Genomic DNA, 23,959 nt, shown 5'->3' with positions numbered 1-23,959 from the left:
CTACTAATATTATAAATGGGAAAGTTTTTAGGGGTGCGTTTGTTTGTTACTCTTTCACGCAAAAACCACTCAACAGATTTTGATGAAATTTAATGCACGAGCCTGGAAACAATATAAATTCAGGTAAAATTTAAACTACTGGATGAAGGTCGCCCAACAGTGGAATACTAAATATCCTTAAAAATCCCTAATTCTAAGCAGGATAACACAGTCAAATACATGGCAATCTAAATAGAAAGGTCACACATCGTCTTTACCCCTACTACAAGTACATACAACTGAATCACCAAACTTGAAAGCTTGAGATGGTATAATAACTTAAATGAAACTGACACTTTTGTATAATATGGTAAAGCGATCAATAGACATTCACTTATTCTGCCAATATAGGAAACATTTATCCAAATCCTAACTTCAATCCTAGTTTAATTTTTTTTCAAGTAGATACTTCATTTGATTACACTGAATACTAATGTAATGTAAGTACCTACTCACTTCAGCTTTTACAACACACGGTATCTGTCAGGTTCCAAGAAAGGAAACTCAAAAATAATATTATTTGAATGATTATAAAAATTCCCTTTTTTTCCAAGCATAAAAATGTTGAAAAATAAAATACCATGTTATATAGTTTGGAATACATCATGCATATTCTTCGCGCAAAGTAAATCGTGTTATCTCCGAAGACACTGTCAAAGCGGCAAACACATTGATAAGCGTTTGATAACAGAGCATAGTATACACACAGTGGAACAAGGCTAATAGTCCTAACTATAAACAAAATTAATCTTTAATTATTCACATCAGTTTGTTTGTTCTCTATTTAAAAAATTCAACAAACAACTTTTGTAGTGGGTTCTTTTAATTTAAGTGTTTAATTAAAATTAAGTATAATTGAGCTGTTGTCAATAGCCGAAATATTGAGCCACTTATTTCGTAAAAGAACAATCTACTATTCCTGTCTCATAACTAAAAGTTTTTAAGTGCCTTGTAATTACGAGAAGACATTAACAAGTATTTAGTGATTCTCATGATATTTATTGGTAGCTATTCATTATATTTACAAACGGCATGGTTTCTAATTCTTATAAAAGGGTCAATTAATTTTAGATAAGATATGTCTTTATAAATACGAGTAGATTAATATCAGACACATATGTTAAAAAGTATGTATATCAACTATGATTATATAAGATATCGGTTCTATTTGTAATCCAAGTAATATGATAGAGACTGATGACTACAGTCACATGAGAATAAAAAAAACCTTAAAAATTTTCAAAATATTACTAATGACAGGAAAAAGAAAATAAATAAAGAAAATTATCAAAAAATACATACCAATAAAACAAAACATCCGTTTCCAATGCACATGCGACTTAACGTAACCACACTAAAATGACACTGAACTTCACACAACACCAACCTTTTTTGCAGGAACCGTTTCCGAAACTCTATGTAAGCGGATCGGCCCTTATCCGCGTCGTCTCCCATCCGGACGCGGCCGTGCAAAGGGACCCTGTGTCCCGAGATGCCATAGTCCATTTGAAGGTCGACGATGAGCATGAGGGTGAAGAAGACTAGTAGTGCGCTGATGGTGAGCGCGAGGCGTTCCTTTAGCTTCATGTTAAGCATGGTGCGCGCGGTGTGTGTGCGCGGCGCGTGTGCACTGCGCGCATGGTCGGCCGGCGAAGGCGAGCGTTTGCAGTCGCGCGCGTACGCACGCCAGCGACGACGCCACCGCGCGCGCGCCCATCCGCTGACGCTGAAACAAAGTGGACATATAGGGGTGGTAGATTGGGAAGGGCGGGTCTATAAAATTTGTTATTTTTATTTATTCCTAAACAAAGGCTATATTATACCTTATAAACTGAACTAATGATACCCATTAATGTGAAAATAATGAAAATTACGTATTATTCCCATTACCATACCCATATTAGTGATAAAGCTTAAAACGTTTGTGATGAATTGACTACTTAACGAATTATGCCGAACAGATCTGATAATGTCATAAGTACATTGAAAACTTATTTGTGTTACTTAAATCAATTCTCAATGTTTTATGGGGAAAGCTACTCGTCGTACTGATGGGTTCATTGCCAACCCTTATTGTAACAGTATCAATTGCGTCTCCTGTAAAAAAAAATTAGCAAAAACGTTTATGTCACGGATGTACTTAAATATTTTCCCTTGCCATTCAGGTATCATTGGTCAGTTTTCAACACGTGGGATAATTTAATTTTTTCCCCAATCTAACGAGACTACTGTAAGGTCCACTTATTATTGGGTTATGCGCATCCTTGTCGCAATTCGTAATACCATAAATGTAGTAGCCAAAACTGTTAAGAAATTATGACAACACACATAAAAGGTGTAAATGTATTTACACAATATTGGCTACTAAAGTATGTGCTAATTATCCAGTCTGACCCAAGGGTCAAAAGTCAAGACATATTATAACAATATGTGTTTATTGTAGTCAATACCATCCTTTGGAATAGTGAACCAAGGCTTCTCTCTACAGAGGATACAACGAAGTCCTAAACAAAAAAAGAAGATAGTAAAAAAAAACATATTGTTAATTAATGTAAAATTACACCAAATTGACCAAGAAGAATTAGATTTCTGCTCTTACTGCTGAGCTAAACATCGTAACCATAAAAAAACGATTACGACTACATTAAATGAAATTGCTTGATCTGCAACTATCGTGCCAGCTATAAGTCTTTTTAAAGAAAAACAAAGTAAACAATTCATATATTTATAAATATGATAGGCGAAGTAATATGACCACTTGATTTTAGATTCAGCGGAATTATAACGTTTCGCAATACGCTAGCGCCGCGTGTCCACTTGAAATGGAATATTTCAGAAACTCGACGCCTGCGACTATAAATCAGTGAGTGCATACTCTCTGACATTTCTCTCGAATGACTTTATAATCAGCTCCTTATTAAGTTGCATCGATAAATGTTTGAGTTGTTAATGTCTAAAACGAAGTTAAATGAGACGTACCTATAAGTATCTACGTAATAAATGAAATAATAATAAAGTACTTGAAAATTTTAAATAAAGTTTAGTTTTTGTTTAAATTTATTCTTTGTCTTTACAATAAAACGAGTTGCATATTCGCGATTATATTTTCGGCCGCTGACTAATGAATAAATCAAAATTTTATATATTTTGCATAACCTTACATGTCTGTAAAAAATATTCTTTGTTAATTTGTGTAAATGAGATTCATATTATAGATGATTTAATTCATGATAAAATAATATAAAAAAATAGTTTAACTTATTTAATTAACTAAGACTTTATATTATGACAATTGTCCTAAACAAACTTTATGGGTAACTGAATAAAAACTTACGTTTTTATAAGCATGCTGCATATGTCCATTAAACATATTTATTGACACGTAGGAACATACCATTCACTTATTATGAGACGTAAAGTGCGACAAAGTACCTATAATACATTTAGGTAAACTTATAAAACCAGTAAAATGTACCTTCAGCTGTCTTTAATGTAAGTACATTTTAGATACTTTATCCCCTTTGCGTATATTCAACCTCACCTTGTTGTCTTTTGAAAAGCAGATAGACGTAGTTCCTTCATTAATTTATTCATATAATTACATCTATATCCCCTGTGGAATAGATAGAGCCAGCAGTCTTGAAAGACTGATAGGCCACGTTTAGCTTGTTAGGCTTAATGATTAAATTGAGACACAAATGGTCTTTCATGACATCAATAGAAAAGAGATGAAGTGGTCCTATTCTTTTTTACATTGGTGTCGGGAACCATACAGCGCACTATTTTTCTACGATAAAAATAAATAGTTTTATATTGATGTCCAATCAATTTCTACACGTGCCTCAGGCCACGATTTGCAGGTCACACTTACATTGTAATCCATACAACTCTAGGTACATTGTACGCAGACACGAGTTATTTTGAACCATATCGATAAACATGACACGTTTGTGATCTCTTTATCTACTTCGTTTTTTGAGCAACAGTGTCGACCTATATTTGACTAGGCCGTGTGGTCACTTTATGATAGGACCAATGGAATCAACTCGCTTCTCTATAGATTTCGTTAGAGGTGTAATAGATATGATGAGGTATGGAGATCAGACGAGAATTCACTTAAATGACGGCCTAACTGAAAATGAAAACCGTCCAAAATACTTAATTTGTGTTGTGGATTGTGGGTCCAAAAAGCACATACACATATCTTAGGCAGAACGTGAACGGTTTGTCCAAAGATTTTTCCTGGTTTTAGAACCTTACGACTATTTTCCTTATAGATAAACAATGTTTAAAAGGTGAATAATAAATTCTTAACATTTATACAGCATTCTGACAATATTTCAAAACAAAACACTCCTTTTCCGAGCAATGTGTAAATAAGGATTGAAGTAAGTAAAGGAGGTGGAGCCTTCTGGTCGGGCCTCCTGACCCACCCAGATTTCACCGCCCATTCTCTATATATAAATGTAACTCTTATATACAAATCGATATTTTCGTCCCTACATAAAATAAGATAAAGAAGCTTCATGCGTCTGTATATCCGCCTTCTTCACAAAAATATGGAACAGGCTTTGAAGTGGTTTACTCTATCATTAAATTTATCAAGGCTAGTATACAAAATAATCTAACTATTGTAATCATAGTTACTTCAATGAGAAACCAGGGATTGAGTTCCAGAATGTTTGTTACGAGTATAATTCCAAATAATATGAAATTTAAATACCTACGTGTTTTGCTTATAATTTTAGAACAAAGATTTTGAGTGTAACAATGGATAAGCTACATCTAAATGAACGAATTAGATTATTTTCAACATTTCAAATTTAAAGTAAATCTGCCAGTTTATTGTTGCCAAGCCAAATAAGTATATTCCTTTACGATATCGTCATTTTTACAACTATTTCTAAACTTGTAATAAAACTTACGAGTTTGTTTCTGCACGGACGGCAGGCAACAGATGCATCGGTACTTTCTAAATAAAACGTTGACATGGTTTTGATTTTAAAACTCAGAAAGAACGTTTTAATGATAATCATTTGTCTCCTAACCGCGTTAATCACATCTGTTTGATGGATAATAGTTGATAATACAGCGTGGCCTTCCTATATTTCCGATTTTCGCTAAATTTGTATATTCGATCCGGGTTTATATCCGTTAAACTTTTTCTTACCAAATGCCTAATCAAAATCTGTTAAGTTGTTTACTAAATGTGTCGGTAACTTTCGATTTCATTCAGGTTAATTGGCGATCATTTTAACTAAATTTTAATAAGCTATGTTTTTCAACCACGTATCATGTATCTGACGCTTTAAAATAAGCAGAAGTAGAGAAGTATTCAGGGATAGTGAAATGGACAAAATTGATAAATACATTTTAGGTAATTCTCATTAATAATTGTTCATACAATAAGACAATTAGCTACGAGTAAATAGTGCTAGTTCCAACAAAATTTATGTTCAGGAAAAATGCTACATGTTTCGTAGCATTCTCGTAGCCAACTAGCTACGAATTTTTACCCATGTTTGTACCCCAAGATTGGTAGAGAGCCCATATTTGACTTTTACAACAGCGCGGGCAACAGCTTGTAGATTCGACATGAATACATACATATAGTCAAGTCTATATCCCTTGCGGGGTAGACGGAGCCAAAAGTCTTCCAAAGACTGATAGGCCACGTTCAGCTGTTTCGCCTAATTCTAGAATTGAGATTCAAATAATAACAGGTTGCTAACCCATCGCCTAAAAAAGAATCCCAAGATTATAAGCCTATTCCTTAGTCGCATTTTACGACATCCATGGGAAAAAGATGGAGTGGTCTTACTATTTTTTGAATTGGTGCCCATAACCATGGGGTACAGTAGATTCTACGTTTTCAAAAGTCTACCTTCGCTAGATCAGTTGTGTGTTTAAAACAATATCAAAGAATGTAAATTAAGAGGGCACATTAAAAAAAAATACCAATACGAAGGAATGTAATATGAGTTGTAATAAAATCTAAAACGGCATATATTTTCAAGTACACTTAGCACACAAGGGGGATGAGTCGGCAGATCATGGACCCCGGTGAAATTGAAAGGGCAAGATTATCTCTCAACCCGTTTCCCTCTGTTTTGATCGTCCTTACTACGCTTAAGCGTGTTTTTGCTGATAAACGAACAAAAACATATTTTTGCAAGTATTTTCTTTTTGAACTAAGTTTCACTCCTATAGCAATTCTTAGAAGAGAATTTATGCCTTCGTAATTTCAGAAGGATTTGTCTTTCCCTGTGCTAAATCCGTCCAGGTATTTTAAGGTTTATGCAAGACAAACATAAAACAAGGAAAAAACATATATACCATCACGTCTTAAACCCTTACGGGATTAACGAAGTTAAATTCTTGACAAAATTCCATATAAGGTCACGTTCAACTGCATGGCTTAATGATGTCTTATGTCTATGTCTAGGCTTTTCTCTTTAAACCTCTCATATTAGTATCGATATATTTAATCTAATATTTTACCTACAGGTTTATTTAGAATTTACCCATTTATCACATACATAAAATTTAACTATAAAACAATGTAACTTTGTGTTATTTATTTAACCATTATTCCAAGTGCAGTGTTATCATATTTCTTTAACACGTTATTGAAGTTATAGACACGTTTTCGTGAACACATGTGTCAGTTGATAAAAACATAACAATCTATCATTTTACTGTTATAATGAAATACAAAGAAGGGATAACTACTTACTTATTTTATACCTGCTCTATTATAATGAATAAAAATTTAAATTTTAATCAACTAGATTAAAATTTAAATTTTTATTCATTATAATGGGCCATTTCGAACGTCACATTATAATTATGATATCATTTCAAGATGTCGATGTACATATTTTTGATGGATACAATATTAATACATATTTTCCTTTTTACAGAAATTACATTTCAAAATTTCTGATTTCTTTATTACAAGCTGTCCCAGCCGCGCGTATACTTGGCTCACTTAAAATTTCTCTATCTTTTAAGTTACACCAAATTACAGCAAATATTTACTAAAATCCAGATTTTCAATGAGATATTTATAAATAAAATAAATTCGCATAAACAAAAAAATATTATTCTTCTATTCTTTTGTTGTTTTTTAACAGCTGTAAGTGCTTACGGAAACAAAAGCGCCAATTATTCTACTCTTGTATGGAGTAGCATTCATCAGGTACGTCACGGACGGCGCTAATTAACTCTTGATGATCGGCATGCGTAATCAAATAATTGACGTTTGTTTGTTACGTAGGGATTATTATCATCAATGCGTTGTTTTTCAATAGAATAAGGCAGGAGGCTTTATAAGAGGTAATGGTGCTAGTGAGGTGACGTCGCAGTGGTCGTACGCGATTGACGTGAAATCTGCACGCGGTGCAGGACGACGCCACGATACATCATTTTTATAGTGTCAAAGTACAATATGACATTTCTATTGAACAATATTGTTCCAATTATATTGATTGAAAAACATGTTAATAATTTATTATCTAATGTACCTAATACATGAAGGATCTCTCTATTTTGTCAAAATCAATATTATCCAATGTATTCCTTGCATTTAAACTTATCGTACTAGTCTTGTCACTATCGACTCTATCCTGTAAGTGATAATATATTTGTGTATGTTTTAAAACCAAAATCGAAATAATCGTTCAAAACGTTAATTTCTGAGTGTGTAATATAGAAATCGTTCAAGATACAATGACAGACAGTACAGGGTTAAAAATAACCAGTACTGAGTAAAATCATAAGTGCAGTTATTTCACGGTACATTATACAAATACAGAAGGGCACAAAGAGGCGCCTCGATTGAGAGATATAGCGAAAGCGTTTGTGAAGATAGCGTAAAAGCCTTTGCACTCACGACTCTAATAATAACTAGATATCTCGCGGAAGGGTAGATTTCACTGCTCCTTTGCTACAACGGAGAGTTTAGACGTGTGAGTATAAAAACAAAGCAGTCGGTAGGTATGTCCTCAATATATATAATATTACAAAAACAATGCTAGGTGATTGACTGGTAATCAACACAGCACAAACAGCTAGATCTAGAGATTCGAAATTAGGCATGTAGATTACATTTGCGTTCTAGAGACGCTGTAAGAGAGGATTTCTCGAAATGTCCGCAGAAATGGATATAAACGGGATTTTTTTGTTAACGTGGGCGTAACCGCGTTTTACATACACCACTGGTACTGTGCGTTTAAAAATTGTATTCATTTTTATTTGTTACATATAGGTTACCTAGCAAACTACTACACCACATTTTTTCAGTTACTCGCAATAAATCATTATTATTGAATGGAACTTAATTTAACACGTAATAAAATAAATTCATACTAATTGTATGTCGAAGCCTGTTCACCTTGCAATGTCAGACCAGAACAAACATGTTGCTATGCGCAATGTCAGCTATATCCAGCGCAGGCGCCAGTCAAATACTGCAATTCGATAAGTATACAATTATTGTCAAATTATAAAAATTTATTCAACATATAATTTTAAACAATTAAATTTATAAAAACGTCTTCCAGTTGATAGTCATCACTGAAAGACAAAACACAACTTCACAATAACCATTAGCCGAAAAGGCCAGAATTAAATATATTTAATTTAATGATATATTCTAATTTAATGATTTAATGATATATATATTTAATTCTGGCCTGAAAATTTTTACAAGCATTAGCGGGAAATGACATCATTAGGTACTTGTTTTGTTTATAGGTATAGCCACCAGCAAATGATCTAGTAAACTTTGCAATAGTACTAAATTGAACAAAAAAATTCTAAGGTATTCCACTGAGTCTCTATGTACACCCTTTTTGGCATACATTTTTACAATTGACCTTCAGGAGTATAAGTAAAGTATTTTGTACTTGCACGGAGAAAATCTGACCTTTGCCAGCTATTTTAATGGCAAAGAGTGTGTCATTCTTAGACCTACTAATACAAAAGACCATTGGTAAGAAATTGCATGGGAAGCGTTTTACACAGCACACGATGCGTCGTAGACCGTTATTACGATGCAAACGCGGTTTAGTGACTGTACAGTCGGCTACATTTCTTAGTTAAACATTACTTATGCTAAATAGGTTACACTATGTGCAATACAGTCAGAATTTTATATCGAACTGCTTGTTACCCGTGACCGACGGCGAACAATCGTCGAGAAATAAAGTCTGTGTAACCATTGTTCACTGACAAACCTAATAAAATACAGACCCCTATATTGCCTATAGATGGGTGGGTAGAGAAATTTTGTATACTAGTTTTTAAGTTGGACCAAGACGAATACAGATGAAAAAACCGCAATCAAATCGGAACAATAATTTTCGCGTGATACAAGTACAAACATACAGAAATACAGATAGAAAGACGATTTCCGATTCCGTACAAATAAATTTACATGCCACCTTGGCGTTCAACATTTGTTTCGTAGTTTTCTGTACATCGCTAGTTTCCCGCTTGTAAGCACACAGCTCGACTAATATCTATTGTCCTAGTTGACTGCACTCAGCATTTCGACATGAACCCCAATGGTTAATGGAAAGGAAGGCTGTTATTATGTTACGGTATTTACGATGAATTACATTAAGACAATGTTCAAATTTTTGCTAATTTGACATTTGAAACCCACGAAACAATATGGGAAACATGGAAAACTATGAAAAAATACATCTTGTTAATGATGTAAAAAAATATTTTATGAAGGGTTCACGTAGTTATGAATTTACTATCAGCTTAGCTTGTAATGATTCTGGCAAAGTATATCTACACAGAGCAAAACATCCAAACAAGGAAACGGTAAGAAAAATCTTAAAAAAATAGCGAAGATAACGCACACGATAGTAAACAAAAAGACTGAACAAATGGCGTTAACATAAACAATCCTAACAATGTAATGGCAGAGCATAAGCACGCAGAGCACGCGATGATCACGTTTAGTCATTCACCGGGCAACAATGGCAGAAACCGCCAGATAACATCTTGATCGCAGCCACCATTAGCTAAATGCTAGGTATTGTTTGTAGCCAACCAGCCTTCGTCCACTTACGGGGGCCGAGGCTCCACACATTCCTAACAACGATGTCGAAGTTCGTTAGGGCTCAATAATTTAAAGACGGATGTTTAATATAATATAACGCAATTATTGAATTCAAAATATTATAAGACCTTTATAGAATTGGTAACTATAATACATCATTAGGTACTTTATTATGAAATTTCTATTGTCATATATTATTCCGCTTTAGTTGAGCTCCATAAATAATTGTTAGATTTTTGTGACGAAAACTATACAAAAATCAAAACAATAATATCTTATATGTGGCATTAAATTTTGGCATATTATTTAAAAAGAATAAAGACGTGTAAAGCTTGAAGGCAAAAGGTAATACTAATACGTGCCTACTGCAAGATTATTATTTTTTTAAATCTAGTTCGTTTGTACTAAGTTTTTCTAAAGTTCTTTTTATATCCTGTTATAATAAATCAAATAATGCCATAAATAATATCTAAAAAACACTAACCACAGCAAAAGAACTGATTCTGTCGGTACATATGAGTAGGTAGTGTGCATTATTTCACGATTCCCGGCCGGATATAACTGACAGGAAATTGATATACCTAATGACGTTCTCTTCTAAGAAAATACTTGAGACATGATAAGTAACGTGTGTTTCATATTGCATGTAGGAGTTAATAATAGGTCACTCAGCTAATAATATTTATTTACTGGCGATTTAACTTCTAAATGTGACGAGTAGTTCACCGGTAATCTCAATAAAAAAGCTGACCATCTGTATAAAAAATATCTGTGTAATAAATGATATATACCGGTTTTTAAATTGGACTAAGCCAAACACACGAATCGAACTAATAGTTTTCGCGTGATGCGAATATAAACATACAGCCCAGACCATTCTAAAAATCACAATTTTGCCTTTCAATGGGCATATTCAGTAAATAATATGTTGGCGTAAACTTACGTTCATTCATTTCATATTCTGGTTATTTTTACCAGTAACAAGAACATTTAAAATTCAAGTTTTTACAAGGTCGAATACCACATTTGACTATATAAATGTTTTATAATTCTATTACCATTTTAAAGATATTTAATGCTTACATATTCATTGTATTTTTATGATTTTATTCTACCTACATAACACATACCATAATACTATAAATAGAATAAAATTATACAGTGGTAAAAGGCTAGCATACCACTAGGTACATCTTTTATTGTGAATATCGTAGAAGACGACTAAAAAGGAAACAATAATTCATAAAACACATATAACGCGGTATCTTGGTATCAGGAGAGTAGCTAAACGTAAAAAAACTGCCAAAAATCGTTCCAAGTTTATTCATGCAAACTGTTGGGACGTCAATCTGTGAGAATGTAAAGTCACGAGCAACATACATAAAATCGCAACTCTTTTACAGAGAGGTAGGCAGAGACCTTTCTACTTGCCACGATCCCTGCATACTTACATTTCGCTTCCTCCACATTCTTAATAATTAAAAATAAACATAATTATATGATCGTGGATTATTCAGTGATTTGTAATAATTACAAAAGTCAAAACTACAAAATTAATGAGTCGAATTACCTACTAAGAATATATTAATTATGTAGTTCATTAAAAAATAATAATGTTAGTACTGAGAATTGTTCTATATGATAATTTACTGCATAATGGTCAGTGTTGATTAAATACGGTAGTATATGGAAGTAAAATCCCTCTATTTTCTCTGTCTGTATGTATGCGCTAATTTCAGAAATTTGTGGATGGATTTTGTTTCTGTTTGAAATGTTAGAAACAGGGTTTTCTGATAAAGTTTTATATCTATAAATGCTACCCGTGCGAAGCCAGAGCGTGTCGCTAGTATAACATAAAATCTGAATACGTTTTCATTGAATACTAACTTAAAAGGGGTACACAATATATACTGTATACGTATAGCCTAGTCTAGAATACCGATCACAACACCTCTTGAGACAATAACGAGGAAAACTATTGGTGGGAAATGGGTCATTTTTTTGTTTTAGTCTCTGCTAGATTAATATCGGTCTCTGGTACACGATCGAGAAGTTTTCAATCAAAAAAGTAAGAATTTTTCTGCACCAGTAGCTAGTGAAATATTCGAGAAACGCATAAAAATAATATGTTAAAATGGGTTTCATAGATCTTCTTTTATATGTATTTAATTACATTTCGAGCTTACTTAAGCGGAATAAACATTATTAGGACATAAGGTTAGAAGGTACCTTTCATTTTGTAGTTGATACTGTTGTGGGATTTACTGTAAGCATTATTTTCCGTTTAAGGATTTTTGCATAATTCAATGTATTCAAATTATTCGATTCATTATTTAAAAGTTAAATATTTTTAAAAATTATAAATGTAATTATTATTTTGTTCTGCAAATCCAACCTACAGTTAAATTGATTGTATTATATTAAAATGTGGATAGTAGAGGTAATATATAATTTTCGAATGGCCAGAACACTTTCAAAAATTGACCTAGTGCGAAGGACGGTAAGTAGTTAAAATTCCTGTTTCACGACCATGATTATACTACCGTATTTCCTGCGGATAATAATCAGATTTATCTGTCCTTTCTTGTTAATGAAATTCCTTGAGCCTCATTTATATAATGCACTATTTTCTTGCGCGCATCTATAAATTGAACATAAAGCGGGAAAACAGTGCTTATTTTCAAAAATTAATAAAGAGGAAAAAAATGCCTACGTCCCCGTCTGTGCAAAACGAAAAATCCTTTTAATTTCCCGTCCGTGGAAATTTCAGAAAATTCTGTCTTAGTGCATCCATAGTCCACATAAAAGCCTACTTGCAAAATTTCAATTCTATAAAGTCAGCAGTTTTAATTATGCGTTGATATATCAGTCAATTTGCTCTTTAGTACTTATATTCAGATTAAAAATAACCACTGAGTGAGTACATCAATAAACAATGCTCTGCATTGACGCAAAAGGCTTAACGCTACTTAAGAATAAACTTCTATAAATAACACCATGATAAGATCATGATGTAACAAAATACAACACTGAATACTATTGTTATACTGTAAGAAATGTAGATACCTTGTTATTAGAAGAAAGACCACACTATCACTCCTACGCCCTTATAAAAATCTCTGTTGTCAAAACAATTTATATGACTTCGATAGAAAAGAAACACACCTCCATACCGCCTACGCTCTATAAATAAAGGAATAAGTGTTTAGGAATATGTACTTACGAATGGTGTTATAATAACATTACTTGTTTATTCATTTAACACAACATAGCAAAAAGAATAAATGTAGGTCCTTCAAATTAAGTGACAAATTGAATTGAAGTAACAAATATCTAAAGTTTTTTTGTCAATAAATTTATCCTTTAACTTGACTCATTTTAATACCCATTGTTATTATACATACACATACATATGGTCACGTCTATATCCCTTGCGTCTTGAAAAGACTGAATGAAGTCGTCCTATAATTTTATGTATTGGTGCCGGGAACCACATGGCACATTAAATTATTATTATTGTTATTAGATTCCTACAGTATAATATACCATTATACTGCCGATAACTTAAGTAGTGCCGTGTGGTTCCCGGCACCAATACAAAAAAGAATAGGACCACTCCATCTCTTTCCCATGGATGTCGTAAAAGGCGACTAAGGGATAGGCTTACAAACTTGGAATTCTCTTTTAGGCGACGGGCTAACAACCTATCACTATTTGAATCTCAATTCTATCATTAAGCCAAATAGCTGAACGTGGCCATTCAGTCTTTTCAAGACTGTTGGCTCTGTCTAGCCCACAAGGGATATAGACGTGACCATATGTATGTATGTGTAACTTAAGTAAACTTAATCTCAAAATTTTGCCCTATATTAGTCGAATGCTTACAAAAGTGTATTGAACTGACTGCAAACATAAATATTAATTTCGTGTTAAATGCAACTTGTGGCGTGTTAATTATCTTTATCTCCCACTCGCTACAAAATTGCTGCAGTTGAACCAGTTCTGACAGTTAACAGAATTTGTCTATGACCCATAAATATTATTAAAAGTGAATTGTTGCAGTGAATGTACTCAACCTGGCCTTGGCAGGAATTTCCTTGGTAGAGCATACGACAAGTCAAACAGATATTTCCGTATTTTGATAACATTCACAGCATCCATTAAGGACTCCTTCAATATTTTTAAGTCTATTTTATTTTGTCACAAACAAAATTTTCAAATCAAAGACATTATTTCAATTTACAAAATCCTTAAACGGAAAAATAAGTAATTTTTTATTGCCACATAAAATACATTTTAAAATTAAATTCTAACCACTAACACTGAAATTTGATAAAGTAAAAAATTAAGTCGTTTAATGTATTTTTACCTTTTACATATTATTTTTTCAAAATCTTCATCATTTTGTGGAGTAGATATTTTTTTTTATTGATTAAATCTGTATTAACTAACTACAAAGCCTTGCGAAAGCTGTTCAATACCTACTGGGCGGACAGAATCTATCTCAGCCATAGTTTTTGATATACAAAAAACCGATAAATCATTTTTTATGAAATGCTCTTTATTATACATAACGAAAAAGATTTAGTGAAGTCGTGTAAAGCTCGTGAAAAGTGTAAACCTTTTAAGATTTAAAAAATTATATTTTTTTTATATATGTCTTGTGGATTAGGTAAATATCGGTAATATTTACATAGTTACTTAACTTTATCCACACGCTATCTATAAACACTCATACCTCTCACTACAGTCTCCAATGTGTAACCGCAAGCAGCAAAAAGCCTTCTCTTGTCTCCGTGTGAGGAGCCAGTAAATTAAAACACCCGCTCTGCATTAAGGGGACTTAAGAAAAGTATTTAAATGAAATGTATTGAAAGAGTCGCTGGCGGAAATGAGTTTCTTTCATCGTGAGCTCATTCCCACTTTTGAGTGACTGTTTTAGAAGTCCGAGCTAGTTTTTTTAGTTTCTTTAGACGTCCATTTATGTGGACTATGAAATGTTTAAGCTAATGAAAGTCCAATCCAAGCCTGATACTACCCACAGTTTATTTTCTGTACGTTTTATTTTATGAGTCTAGATTTCCAGCAACAAAATAGCTGAGTCATTGATTTGTTTCAATGCAATTCTTGTACGTGGAAGATATGTAGGAAAACTGCAGGTGCTTTTTCTACTTGCATTTAAATTCTTCATGTGACGTAATGAAAATCCTATTTGTGTCTGTTTAAGCATAATTCACATTAGCTGTATCTGTATTAATCATAATTACGCATTAACTAATCGCTGTTGGATGCTCTACCAAACGTGCTTCACCAGGTTAACTGTTTAAATTTGTAACGAGTTTTGGGGTTTTCTTTTAATATAAAAGTTAAAATACATAAGAGCATGTTGTTATACATTATTTCTGTAATATATATAATATTATTTAGAATTTTGACCCCTATATCACAATAGCCACAAAACCACACCACCGAATTAGTGGCCAAACAGAATAACAGATGTATTCACATGCCAAAACCATGACTGATGGAATTGTCCAATTCCATTTTGGACATCAGAATGTCGAAATTTAACAGTGACCTGTAATACAGTTATCACGCAATGACAAAGGTGGCAGTCGATTCGTCATTACCGAATCAAAGTCACATCGGTTAACGTGTAAAGGACCTTCGCATTGTGAAATTAATGTTAGGGCCGTGAATTGTTTTTTCATTAATATGAAGGTCTGATAACGCTTTGTACACTATTCGATGCATTATTTTGCAATGCATATTGCTATTCTATATCTGTGCCAAATTTCGTGAATATCAGTCCTGTAGTTTTTAAGTACATATATTCGTTACATACATACGAAAATAAAAATCTTTTACTTTCTTTTAGTGTGGATGTGGATTTTCAATATTTTATTGTTTAAAGTTTATAATATTTTCATGAAAAAAGGTAAGTCATCATTCTCCTGGCGGGAGTCCCGGTTGCATCCTCTCTTGCCAAAAGCCCAAGGTGCCACCACGATAAGAGTGCGTAACTTAGGTACCTATTTCATTCCTAAAAATAAAACTGAAATTTTATAACCTACCCTGAACCAACGAGCTTATATGAATTAAGATGTTTGTGGATGAAGCGGAAGCAGTATATAGTTAGGAGTCAGATGTACTCCTTCCAGGAAAGAGGAATAGTTTTATAGGTATTTATATTTACAAAACAATATAATAAGTACTTATTATTATTTTTGGAGCTATACAATAAGGGTGGCCTTTAAATCTTTTCGAAGACGTTGGCTCTGACTACCTAGCAAGGGTACGTGTCGTGACTATACATATGTATGTATATACTATATGACTGTACGATGAAAATTATTAATTGAAAACAACTCAAAATACGTTTTAGTTGATACACCGACAACTTTTTTCTTCAGAATTTCGTTCAGCCAAATGAAAAGCGATAAAGAACTTAATCAAGCCTGTTTACACTGATTCTCTTTGCGTGTTAACGCCACTAATTGCATTTAAGATTAAAAAGTATTAATTGATAGTAAAAAGTTTAATTAGCAGCGGACCAATTTTTTCTTATACTACATTCCTATATAACCTAAATATTTTATTTTAATTATTTATTAACGTTTAAGGTGATTTAGTTTACTCTAGGATAGTAATTCAACTACGTGCTACATTTCATCTATTAACTGATTGACATTGATATGATTTTATTTGAGAAAAAAACAACAGAAGTCAAAAGTATTTTCCTGTACACGTGTATCGTTTTTCCAAACACACAGGTCATAATTACTTAATTAATCTTTTGACCTCTGTCACAGTAAAGTTGCCTTAATTGTGTGAATTACAATCAGTATACACGAACACTAATCTCCTGTCGTTTGCTAATACTATAATGTTTTCTTAAGATAATACTCGTGTTATATCTATATTACCTAGTCTATATTCTAAACAATTATTTCAAAATAATTTTAATGTGTGTGTTTAATGCGCCGTGTGGTTCCCGGCACCATTACAAAAGAATAGGACCACTCCATCTCTTTCCCACGGATGTCGTAAGAGCCGACTAAGGGATAGACTTGGGATTCCTCTTTAATGTAAATCCCTGCCAATCTAAGGTCTGCCGCGCCGATGGATGCATGGCTAGGGGCGAGCCTAGTCTCGAGCGTGCCACTTCCGCCATGGGGTTGGGCGACCCCCAGGTAATGGCTAGCCTTACCCTGGCATGCGGGGCTCTGCTGGGGCGGACAAAATTTTTCCCTAGCGTCTCGTGGGAATCGCATGGATGCAAATTTTTTTTTTTGAAAGAGCACCTAGATGGCGGCGATGGTGTCCGCACCCCATCACGTCTCGTTCCCGGCGGGAGCGGTATGCGGTCTGCTGAAAGCCGCTTTGCGACGATGAATGTAAGAGGAGGAATGAAGGATAAGATTGAGGAAGTATGCCAGATGATGGATGAAAGACGTTTGGATGTGTTGTGCGTGAATGAAACGAAGCGGAAAGGATGCGACGCGACGCAGCACGGCCCTTACACGGCGTATTGGTCTGGAATTTCCAGTACCAGCCGAGGCTGTCAAGGGGTCGGTCTAATTCTTTCTGCACGAATGGCTGAGTGCGTGAATGAGTATGAGTGTGTCAGCCCTCGTCTTCTATGGATTAGGCTGAAAGTTGGAATCACTCGGATCTTCGTTCTAGGTGTTTATGCACCTTGGGATGTGGGTTCGAGGGGTACAACATCAGCAAAAAGCGAAAACGAGGAGTTCTGGAATAGTGTAAGAGAAGTATTGAAAGTTACCAAGCCAAATGAGAAGATTATTATGTTAGGTGATTTTAATGGATGGGTGGGTGTAAAGCGTGATGGATATGAAAAGGTGCTTGGTGCGTTTGGTGACGAAAAGGTGAATGATAATGGAAGAAGTGTATTAGAAATTTGTCTAGAGTGGGATCTTTTTGTGTCGAACTCAATGTTTCAACATAAAGAGATCCACACCTACACAAGAGTGGAAGGTATTTTAAAAAGTATGATAGACTTTGTGATTGTAGATGAAAGATTGAAGAACAAAGTGCTGGATACCCGTGCATATCGCGGTGCTGGCATTGACTCGGACCATTTACTGGTGATATCCCGGATAAGGGGTATCTTCAATCGCTGGCGGCACAGGGTAAGGGAGCAAACCAGCGCTTTGGAAAGAGTAAAAGTAGAAAATTTGCAAGATATGGATGTAGGTAAGAAGTATATTAATAGACTGAAGGATGAATTTGAAGATTTAGAGGAAATGAGCGATATTGAAGATGGATGGAAGGAATTTAAAGAAAGAATTGTGAAAGTAGCTGTTGAAGTGTGTGGTGTAAGTAGAAGAAGGAAAGGAAAAAATCACAAAAATGCGTGGATGAGTAAAGATGTGCAAGAACTTGTGCGATTAAAGAAGAAAGCATGGCTGGATTTGTTAGCAGCAAAAGCTAACTTAAGAATGCAAGAGGTTATTGATGAAGATGTGAATGAAGCACGTAAGGAATATAAGAAAATGAAAGATTTGGTTAAGAAAGCTGTGATTAGAAAGAAAGAAGAGTATAAAGAGGATTTTGATAAAAGGCTATCAGAAGACTTTCAGTCAAATCTGAAAGTATTCTGGAAATCCGTAAGGTCAGCCCGAGGAAATACTATAACCAGAGAGCTGACTAGGATCAGATGCCAGGATGGTAGCGTTGTGAAAGGAGAAGAATGTGTACTAAAGATATGGAAGGACTATTTTGAAAGTTTATTTGAAAAAAAGGAAGGAAATAAGAAAGATTTCTGCTATAGCGAAGAAAAAGAGAATGAGATGGAAGGCGAAATTGAAATGTTCGAAATTGTGGAAGCACTTAAGAGTATGAAAGCGGGAAAGGCTGCTGGGTGTGATAGAGTGTCGGTCGAGATGCTTAAAGCAGGAAAAGGCGTAGTAGCTAGTCAGTTGTACTGCCTTTTCAATTTGTGTTGGAGAAGCGGCCGAGTACCAAAAGATTGGTGTAAGGCTGTTATCGTGCCACTTTACAAAGGAAAAGGGTCACAGCTGGACTGCAAAAATTATCGCGGTATAAGCCTGCTTAGCGTCGTCGGCAAATTGTATGCTAAGGTATTGATTAATAGAGTCAGGAATGAAACTGATGACAAAATATGGGATGCTCAAGCGGGATTTCGAAAGGGAATGGGATGTACTGATCAGGTCTTTTCCTTGCGGTGCATAGCCGAAAAGTTTTTGGCCAAGAGTCAAAAAGTCTATTGCACATTCGTAGATCTGGAAAAGGCCTATGACAGAGTTGAGAGGAATGAATTGTGGTCAGCACTTTCTATGCATGGGGTGAGCAGTCTCTTAATACGAGCACTGAAATCCTTATATGAGGATTCGAGTGCTTGTGTCAGGATAAACGGAGCGCACACTGAGTGGTTTAAGATTGAGAAAGGCGTTAGGCAAGGATGTGTTGCGTCACCGTGGCTGTTCAACCTATTTATGGATAGCTGTTTGACAGATTTGAAAGAGTCTAAAAGTGGATTAAGGATGAATGAGTTACTCGTCAAATGTCTGCTCTATGCCGACGATCAGGTTATACTGGCGTCATCAGAGGAGGAGTTACAGGAGATGGTAAACTGTATGCATGAAGCTTTAAAAGAGAAAGGAATGAAAGTGAACGTAAGTAAAACTAAAACACTGGTTTTTGAAATGGAGAAAGAAATGACAGCATGTAATATTTTGATTGGAGGAGAAAAAGTGGAGCAAGTGAAAGAGTTTGTATATCTAGGATCAAAGTTTACATCAGATGGCAAGTATGATAGTGATATTGAAAGGAGAGTGAACGCGGGGAACATGGTGAATGGAGCTTTGCATGCCTTTATGAGCAGTCAGAAACTATCCAAAAAGGCTCGACTGGCTGTGCACAGGGGCGTGTTGGTCCCGACATTAATGTATGGGAGTGAAAGTTGGGTATGGCAAAAGAAGCATGAAAGCAGAATAAATGCAGTGGAAATGAGAGCGTTAAGGAGTATGATGGGTGTGAAATTGAGTGACAGGATAAGGAACAGCGTGATAAGGGAATGTTGTGATGTGAAAGAAGATGTAGTTACAGGAATAGAAAAGGGTATGTTAAGATGGTTCGGTCATGTGGAGAGGATGAATGAAAGCAGGTTGACTAAGCAGATATACAAGGAGAGTGTGGAGGGAAAGGTCGGAGTGGGAAGACCTAGACGAACGTATCTTGATCAAATTAAGGACGTCCTGGTAAAGGGTCAGGTCAAAAGTACCCGAAACCGCCGAGCTTGTATGAAGAGAGTTATGAATGTGGACGAAGCGAAAGAAGTATGCAGAGATCGTGGCAAGTGGAAAGAGGTAGTCTCTGCCTACCCCTCCGGGAAAGAGGCGTGATTTTATGTATGTATGTATGTAATTTTAATCCAAATTGTATAGTCAATTAAATAGCAATATACCCCACACGTTTTCGTTTTAAAACAATCATATAATTTTCCACGATTAATCAAATTGTCCGTATAATAATGGTGTGTGTGTCTGTATGTATGTCAGTTTTAAAAGGCGGACCCGTAGTGCATGCTAATATAAATACTGTCACTTCTATTTTCACGGATGCGAGCACGGAATAAGATGTTATCGAAGTCACGGACACGAAATTTTGGAGAAAATACAATGGGTTCGTGGTTGTTAAGTTTAATAGCTTTAATAACTGCATATAAAATTACTCACTTTAAACTAATCCTCACAGTTAATTTTGCTTTTTAAGACAAAAGTAATGCTTACCGGGCCGTGCTTTTTTTATGTACCTACCTACCTACCTACTGCTTAAAAATTCTAGATTAGTCAACCAACGTAAGAAATTTTAACGCAAGAGTAAATAAGCATTACTTGAATTTGCGTGAATTACCATTAACCTCGTGGTAGATGGTTACTAACCAAATGCACTCAAGACAGTAACATAAAAAAACAAAACAATAAAAATAAGATCAACACCTACGTAAATGGATCACTGCATAATCATTCAAGTAAAAATTCCAACACAATCCATCGAGAGACTTTATTGCTGAAGCTATGCCGTTATTCGTGTAGGTTGGTCACAGTTGGCCACGTTTTGTACCAATGGTGACCATTATCCAGCAAATGACCACACAGCTTCAAATTCTTTTGTACGGTCTCTAATAATGCGTGGGGAATTTCAAATGTAGTGCCTATTCAGTTTTTGTTGACGCATCAAACATTTTGGATACTTTTAACATCTACAAAAGTTCTATAGAACCGTTGAACATTTTATTAAGATCTAGGTGGTTTGGATACGTAATTTAAGCAATAATATATTTCAGCTGCTACCTATAAAGGTAGAAGGCTATCCATAAATATTCAAAGAAAATTATAACATTGCAAAAATTTATGAAGTATGCAAATCCCGACCTGATGGAAAGCAGTTACAGTTACTAGTTGCAACAGCTATGCAGTTTCGCGGTTAGGTAGTGACACGTGCGCCTTATCTAAAAAAAACTAGCGGTCTGCCACGGCTTTGCCAGTGAAATAATGTATTTTTTTAATGGTGAAAGAGTTTTCATGATTGTTTCATTAATTTTGAATATAAGCCATTACATACAAATAATATGTCGTTAGGAATAAAGACCATTAATTTACATACAAATTAATCTAGGTAAGTAATAGTACAACTAAATAAGTACTTACATGAGTCAATTAATACTTTTAGCTGGGAATGTATAATTTAGTAGCCATTTATATTTTTCTTTATTTACTTATAAATGTTCAAATATTTACCCAGATGCCATATGACTATTTTTACGAACAGTCTATGCAAATTTTTATGTTGTTTACTTTGTTTTACATTAATTTAATTAATTCTTAGAAATGAAAGACCCAATAATATTATTGTGAATGAGAACAAATAACTAATGTCAACATGAGTTCATTGTTAGACTTTTCCAAGAATTTTTAAGTACGTAAGTAGGTTACTAAGTACAGTCATCGGCAGAGAAACCTGAGGTACCCCCTATGGTTTTTAAACCCTGTTCATACAATCCAAACCGGGGTCATGCTTCTCCGTGTTGACAATATCTATGTCATAAAATTTATTTCTTTTTTTACATATATGACTTTTATCATACGTAAGATTCTAAGCGTTTGGCTCAGTTGTGTCCTTTCTTCGGAAAAATCCGGGTTCCGTATTCCAGAAATGAAAAGATTCGCCTTTTTCCAAAATCGCAGGGAGTAAGATGAAATATTTTTTTTTATATGTCCACATTTATTTTTGCATTTTTTTTATAATTCATACACCAAGTAAATATAGTAGTGACGATAATGTTATGACTAGTTCAAGGTTACATAAGTAAACAAGATGTGAACCATATAATTGCAAAATACCTTGCGTCGTAAGCAAAGTGCGTTACAGCATTACAAAACTAGCCTGTGTCTCTTTTTGACTTCCTCGAATGACCAAGTGTTAGAATGAGACAAAAGTTTTGGCAACAAGCCCATGATGTGCATTGCTCAGCTCTTGACCTAGAGTTGCGTTTATGAAGATACTTTCGCGTGAATTCAAAACAATATTATGTTCAGTGGTTTTCTTTTTATTCCTTTTAAATTTTTTGACGTTTCGAGCGACATCGTTTAATGAACTTGGAGCGAAAATACATTTTTTTCTATGTATGTAACGCGATAACAGATTTTGATAAAATTTAAAATTAAGTAGTTTTCGTGATATTTACAAAGGTAAAACTGTAAACGTTTACGAGGATTAAGTTAGCGGCGTTCAACCAAGTAGTCCTAATTATCGCTTCCAGTCCAGATATAAAACTTATTAGGTACCTACCTATTAAGAAAAGTTATTTTTACATGTTATTTATGGCGTATTCCCTTACAGTTCATTTGTTTTTGTCACAAATTAGACACCCAGTACTCGTGCTAAGACAAGCGTGTTGATTGTGTTTACACCAATAATGTCACAAATTATCGTGACATTATATCTCGGGAGCAATTTGATTATGAAGGCGTAGGTGTGTACCGACAGCATCAATGTTAATAACTGTCATATAACAATACTAGCAAAGTATATAAGACTATAGGAGATCTACCTAAGTACCTAATACCTAAATTTAACTACATATAAAAAATACTTGTGACGGTTATAACATCATTAATGGTAACTGTATTCTTTTTGGGGAAGTCACACAAAGAGATTGCTAGCCCCAAAGAAAGTTCAAGATTTCTTTGCTTTGTTTACCCTGCAAGGGATATAGAAGTGACGTTTGTATGCCAATCTAAGGTCTGCCGCGCCGATGGATGCATGGCTAGGGGCGAGCCTAGTCTCGAGCGTGCCACTTCCGCCATGGGGTTGGGCGACCCCCAGGTAATGGCTAGCCTTACCCTGGCATGCGGGGCTCTGCTGGGGCGGACAAAATTGTTCCCTTGCGTCTCGTGGGAATCGCATGGATGCAAATTTTTTGAAAGAGCACCTAAATGGCGGCGATGGTGTCCGCACCCCATCACGTCTCGTTCCCGGCGGGAGCGGTATGCGGTCTGCTGAAAGCCGCTTTGCGACGATGAATGTAAGAGGAGGAATGAAGGATAAAATTGAGGAAGTATGTCAGATGATGGGTGAAAGACGGTTGGATGTGTTGTGCGTGAATGAAACGAAGCGGAAAGGATGCGACGCGACGCAGCACGGCCCTTACACGGCGTATTGGTCTGGAATTTCCAGTACCAGCCGAGGCTGTCAAGGGGTCGGTCTAATCCTTTCTGCACGAATGGCTGAGTGTGTGAATGAGTATGAGTGTGTCAGCCCTCGTCTTCTATGGATTAGGCCGAAAGTTGGAAT

The 23,959-nt window shown here is 34.9% G+C and overlaps 1 protein-coding gene across 1 annotated transcript in view; it reads right to left on the bottom strand.

The window, feature by feature from the left end:
* The window catches only part of LOC106142609 (extracellular serine/threonine protein CG31145), a 62,770-nt gene that overhangs the window by 25,609 nt on the left and 13,202 nt on the right, over nucleotides 1–23,959 (bottom strand). Inside the window, exon 3 of the mRNA XM_060946815.1 lies at nucleotides 1,427–1,765. Coding sequence (XP_060802798.1) covers nucleotides 1,427–1,765 — 339 coding nt within the window. The remainder of the gene's footprint in view (nucleotides 1–1,426; nucleotides 1,766–23,959) is intronic.

Source organism: Amyelois transitella, chromosome 12, assembly GCF_032362555.1.
Source record: "Amyelois transitella isolate CPQ chromosome 12, ilAmyTran1.1, whole genome shotgun sequence".
NCBI classification, from domain to species: Eukaryota; Metazoa; Arthropoda; class Insecta; order Lepidoptera; family Pyralidae; genus Amyelois; species Amyelois transitella.
Note: the sequence above shows the minus strand (reverse complement) of the source record. Positions and strands in the feature narration are given on the sequence as shown.